General features: G+C 66.0%; 1 protein-coding gene across 2 annotated transcripts; it reads left to right on the top strand.

Moving 5' to 3' along the window:
* The first annotated feature begins 2,271 nt into the window (after window positions 1-2,271).
* Window positions 2,272-5,093, top strand: LCN8 (lipocalin 8). Of its 2 annotated transcripts, XM_074362704.1 has the most exons (7): window positions 2,276-3,300; window positions 3,417-3,570; window positions 3,760-3,830; window positions 4,128-4,232; window positions 4,315-4,404; window positions 4,503-4,528; window positions 4,973-5,093. In XM_074362704.1, the coding sequence occupies exons 2-7, from the start codon at window positions 3,494-3,496 to the stop codon at window positions 4,982-4,984; spliced, it is 381 nt and encodes a 126-aa protein (XP_074218805.1). In that variant the 5' UTR covers window positions 2,276-3,300; window positions 3,417-3,493; the 3' UTR covers window positions 4,985-5,093. The 2 variants fall into 2 exon arrangements, with proteins under 2 accessions (XP_074218804.1, XP_074218805.1); XM_074362703.1 differs by having other exon boundaries at window positions 2,272-3,300; window positions 4,503-5,093.

Genomic DNA, 5,093 nt, shown 5'->3' with positions numbered 1-5,093 from the left:
CTCCCCGCCTCTTTGGAGTGGCCCTCGGGGGGCACAGTGGGCCCCGCCTTGACCCGGGCTCCTGGGGAGACACTGAGGTGAGAGGCTCAGGAGCTGAGGACAGGACTCTGGCTTCTCGGGGGGCAGGAGGCCTCCACCAAGTGTGCCGTCTGTGAGGGCTGTACCCACAGACTGTCGGGTGCCCATCAGCCCCGCCCCCAGGGGTTCACAGCACCTGTGAGGATACCGAGGTGCCCCGTGGAGACCTGCCCCCTGCTGGTGCTCTGCTGGGTGCACAGAGCCTGGCCATGGGGGCCGGAGGCAGAGCGGCAGGGGGGCTGCTGGGTGCACAGAGCCCGGCCATGGGGGCTGGAGGCAGAGCGGCAGGGGCCCTGCTGGGTAGGGCTTCTTGAGGTTTCCCTGTTACTACCAGTGTCGCCTTGACCTTGAACTTGCCCAGTGAGGGGCTGGGCTGGGGTTCAGGCCTGGGAGTCAGACTCCAGGGTCTGGGCTCTGTGCGGACCCTTGATGAGGTGTGGGCCGGAAGAGCCCTCCCCTGGGGCCCACTGCTCTGGTGGCTCCTCTGGTCCCTGGCGCCACGCCTGGTAGACCTCTGAGCATCCAGGTTCTGTCCAGCATACATACTTCAAAGGGCCAAGCGTGGGGTGGGGCGGGGCAGGAAGGTGCTGGAGGTCCTGCTTCATCACTCATGGATGTCCTGCAGCCCTGGCAGGGCCGGAGCCAGGAGCCACTAGCCCTGAGTTCGTGTGTCCTCATCCTGGCCCTGGTCACCCCAGACACGGGGTGTCACCCCACGCTTCCTGCCCTCCCTCTCCTGTCCCTGGGGAGCCCTGGCCCATCAGCCCAGGGCTGGGGTCAGACTGGTTCCAGGGTCAGATGGGGGCTGGGGTCAGACAGGGGCTGGGGTCAGACTGGGGCTGGGGTCAGCCAGTGCTCAGCCTCCCTGGGGCTCCCTACTGCTCCTGCCCTTTGAATGGTCCCCTTGGTCTCTGGGCTGCCCTATCCTCGCTTGACCCCAACCTGACGGCCTTTGTTGGAAGGCAGTCTTACATCCAGATCAAGGTGGCCGGTCCCCTTTAGCTGACCAAGCATGGAGCCATCGCAGGGTGGGCTTTTCTGGCCTTGAAGGTGGAAGGCTTCCCCCTGCCGGCCAAGGACCAGGGATGCTGATCTGGGTAGGAGTTGCCTTGGGCCCCTCTTGGCCACCTGGCACCTGCCAGTCTGCCTCATGACCGTTAGCGACAGGGAAGCTGAGGCAGGGCAGCTCGCCTGGGCTACGCTGTAGAAGCGCCGGGGCTTGTGCCCAGGAAAACTGACTCCAGCTTCACCTCGACCTGCTCATCCTCTGGTTCTGAGTCTGGGATCAAAAGCTCGGTAGGGGTGGGGGTCCGGAGCCCGGATGGGAAGAGGGGATGCTGGTGGCCCCCCGCCCCTGGAGCGCGAGCAAGGCAGGGCCTTCTGGGCTGTGGGCCTCATCTCACTGTGCACTGTGGGGCTTGGCACGGGGAGGGTGGCTACCATCACAGTGGGAGAGGACGCAGGTGCAGGAAGGAGACGGAACAGCTGGCAGTCCCCTGGTGCCTGCAGAGGACTGGCTCGACCCCACCGCTGCCTCCTGTGGGCCCTGCGCTCCCACCAGGCCGCTGTGCCTTTCACACGCTGCTCCCTCTGCAAGGAACATCCTTCTCACCCAAGTTCTGCAGCCCCTCCTCGGGTTGGAGATGTGGTCCTGTGCTGCCGTGTGGGTGTGGGCGGCCTGGTCCTGCTCTTAGGCTGCACTGTCCACCATTGTCTCCAGGCCAGGAAGGTGGTGATGCCGGCTGCTCTGGTCCAGACCGCACCCCCCACTCCGAGGCTGTGGGTATCCGGGGCCAGGATGCTCGCCCCCTGTGTGGTCGGAGGCCAAGTTTGCTGAGGACACTCTCAGGGCATTGTGCAACACGCCAACTCTCCCTCTCAATATAACCCCAGAGACCTGGGAGGGCACAGGAGCCTGGAGCACAGACCCTCCATGGAGGCCGGGCTGCTGAGCGCCATCCTGGCCATCACCCTGGTGCAGGTGGAGATGACCACGCAGGACCTGGACCTGCAGAAGGTGGCTTGTCTTTCTTGGCTTGGGGAGGATGGGCAGGGAGGGGCCCAAGCGTCCAGCTGCTCTGGTGCCCTGTCCCTCCACTCCCTGGGATGCCGGGGTAGCTACGCTGGGGCCCCAGGCCCCACCCAGGGCGGCCCTGCAAGGGCAGGTGGCTGAGGCTCTGAGTTCAGCCCTGCCGGGGGTCTCCTCTCCTGGTGAGTGGGTGTGAGGCGAGTGCCCACGGACGGGCAGGGGCAGCACCCTCTTCAGGGCCTCCTGGGGGCAGGCTTACATCCTCGGCCAGGCCAGCAGGCCCTGCAGGGTCTCCAGGGCGTGGGGCTCAGCACAGCCACCTCCTGCTCCTGGGCGGGTGGGAGCCTCCTGCGCCCTCCGACCCCGCACGCCGTGGGAACTGGAGGCTTTCCAGGTGTGGAGCCCTTGGCTGGGGGCTTTGGTTTCCACCCAGTTGCTTCTTTGCCGGGCCTGCCGGCTACGGGGCCCGGACACGTCGGCAGCCTCAGAGGCGACGGGTGTTGGGACACAGGTTCATTTCTTTTGCAAAAATGATCAGTTTCCAAAAAATTTGGATGGACGTGCTGGGCTCTGTGGGGGGTCAGTTTTTGGAGGCAGGAGCCCCATCTGCACGTGACCGGGCAGAGCGGGGCCTCCTCCCTGGGGGCGGGGCTGCTGGCCGCTGCTCCCGGGCGCGTTTCGCGTTCGGCTGGCCCTCTCCTGCTGCCCTCTCTCAGGCTCCCACCACCACTGCCGCTGCAGTCCTGTCCCCAAGGCCCGGCAGCAGCAGGGACTGGGTCTGCTTGGGGACTGGGGCCGGCCCCGTGGCAGCTGCAGACAGGGCTGCTCAGGGAGGGGCGCGCCCTGTCGGCCCGGCTGTCTGACGGCCGGAAGGGGCCCCTCCGAAGGCCGACAACGTGCTGTTTGCTACCGAGCCTTGCGGCCGTCCGCTGACCTTTCAGAGCCTGCCAGCTCCCGGCCTGGGGGGTCCAGGGCCAGGGGAGGGTCTGCCTCTTTGAGGCCCAGGGATGGGGTCTCTGTCTGGCTGCCCGAGACGGGCTTGGCTCCGGCTTCTTTCTTTAGATTGCAGGATTCTGGAGGGAAGTCGGTGTGGCCTCCAGCCAAAACCTGGCACTGAAGACCCCTAAGAGGCTGGAGGCCTTGTTCCTGACCTTGAGTGGGGAGGAGCTGACTGTAAAGGTCGCATATAACAGGTAAGCAGCCGGAGGCTCCTGGGGGCTCCGTGGGGGTGGAGTGGTGGGGGCAGGCACGTGTGGCCGGTTCCCGGAGCAGCCGTGAATGTGGTCATTGTTGTCACTTGGTGCTCCAGACCCCCAGGCTCCCAGAGCTGCCAGCTGTAGATCTGCTCCTCCACCTCCATCTTCTCCAAAAGAAAGGACAGTCTTGATGAAACCCCGTCAGTTTACAAGAAAGGAAAGTGGACTTAGTGGTAGCTGGTTCTCTGGAGGTCACGGAGCCCTTGGGTGAGAGGCTGGCGTGGTCCCAGCCTGTACCTTTGCCCTCCTCATCCTGCTCCAGGCTCTCCTGGGGACAGACACGCTGCCAGAGCCCTTCCCGAAGACACGGTCCCCCTCCCGCCACCGCCGGGAGTGCGCCCGGCAGAAGGAACGCAGGCTGGCGTTTTCATAATGAGCCCTTCTACTGCCTTCCAGCTCAGGCAGCTGTGAGACTGAAGAAATAGTGAGCTCAGAAATAGACGTTTCGGGGAAATTTGTTTTCCCTGGTAAGAGCCGTTTCCTGGTTGTGGTTACCACCCTCTGGCCCTGCACACGGCCTCGCCGCTCCCTGCGCTGCCCCCTGTGCGCCTCCTCGTGCCCCAGACACCCATCTCCCCCAGCCCCCGGGGCAGCCTTCTGGGGTCGCTCTAGTCCTCCTTTCTCCACCCTGGCATCACAGGAGGGGCTGGGCACGGGGTGGCGAGAGCGTGGGGTCAGGCCCTGCAGACCCTGGCCGCCGAGGTCTGCCAAGCCCGAGAAGGGGCCTGTCTGCCCATGTCTGTCCCTCCTGCTTCCTCCCCCAGGCCACAGGGAGATCCACGTCATAGACACAGACTACGAGCAGTACGCCATCCTGAGGGTGTCCCTTCACTGGCAGGGCAAAGAATTCCACGTGCTGAAGTATTTCAGTAAGTTCCCCCTGGGGTGGGGGGCTGGGCTGCTGCTGCCCTCCTGGGGACCACCTGGCTCAGGCCCCTGTGCCCCCCACAGCTCGGAGCCTTGAGGGCGAGTATGAGCCAGGCTTCTGGAGGTTCCGGGAGCTGACAGCAGACACGGGGCTGTACCTGGTGGCCCGGTACGGTAAGTCCCGGGCCTTTGGGGTGGGCACTGGGCTAGGGACCCCACTGGTGGGGCCCGGGCACCCACCCCACAGCCCCTCACGCTGTCCTGTCCCACAGGGAGGTGTGCCAAGCTCCTGAAGGAGGTGAGCCTGCGCCCAGGTCTGTGCTGAGCCCTCGGCCTGAGTCCCCGCCTGATGGGGGCCCTGGCTCGCTCTAGATCCTGGGCCTCCAGGCTGGTGACAGGCGGCCAGGAGGGGACACTGGCAGCTGGGGCGTGAGGGCAGGGCTGGGCGGGGAGGGAGGAGGCTGGCCCTCGTCCTCCGCTTCCGTCCAGCAGGGCACTGTGGGCCCCGTCTCGGGCTCCCCGGGCCCCTCACTGTGCTAGCCTAGCCCACCAGCTGGAGGGCCCCCTCTGTCTCAATGGTCCCGAGGGGTTGGGGCTGTTATCCTGCTTTGCAGGTAGAGAGACAGGCCCAGGCCGTGCAGCCGGGACACCCACTCCTGGCTGTGGCCCCAACCGCTGCCTCTCGGTGGTGGGGGGCTTGGGGGCCAGGTAGTGCCCTGAGGCTCCGCCCTTCTGTGTCCAGGAGCTGATCTAGAGAAGCCCCGCCCCAGCCAGGATGCTCGGAGCCCCGCCCACCCAGCCTCCCCTGGCCACCCTGCCCTGGGGGGCCGCCTGCACCTGCTCCGAATAAAGCCGACTGCCGA

This window comes from Camelus bactrianus, chromosome 4 (assembly GCF_048773025.1).
Source record: "Camelus bactrianus isolate YW-2024 breed Bactrian camel chromosome 4, ASM4877302v1, whole genome shotgun sequence".
Lineage (NCBI taxonomy): Eukaryota > Metazoa > Chordata > Mammalia > Artiodactyla > Camelidae > Camelus > Camelus bactrianus.
This window is presented reverse-complemented; position numbering and strand designations above follow the sequence as displayed.

Bases quoted from the DNA above. Each gene is read 5' to 3' on its own strand.
- LCN8 (XM_074362703.1), top strand. From the start codon at position 3,494: ATGAAACCCCGTCAGTTTACAAGAAAGGAAAGTGGACTTAGTGGTAGC. The intron at 3,831-4,127 runs GTAAGAGCCGTT...TTCCTCCCCCAG, and splicing joins GGGGAAATTTGTTTTCCCTG to GCCACAGGGAGATCCACGTC. The intron at 4,405-4,502 runs GTAAGTCCCGGG...CCTGTCCCACAG, and splicing joins GTACCTGGTGGCCCGGTACG to GGAGGTGTGCCAAGCTCCTG.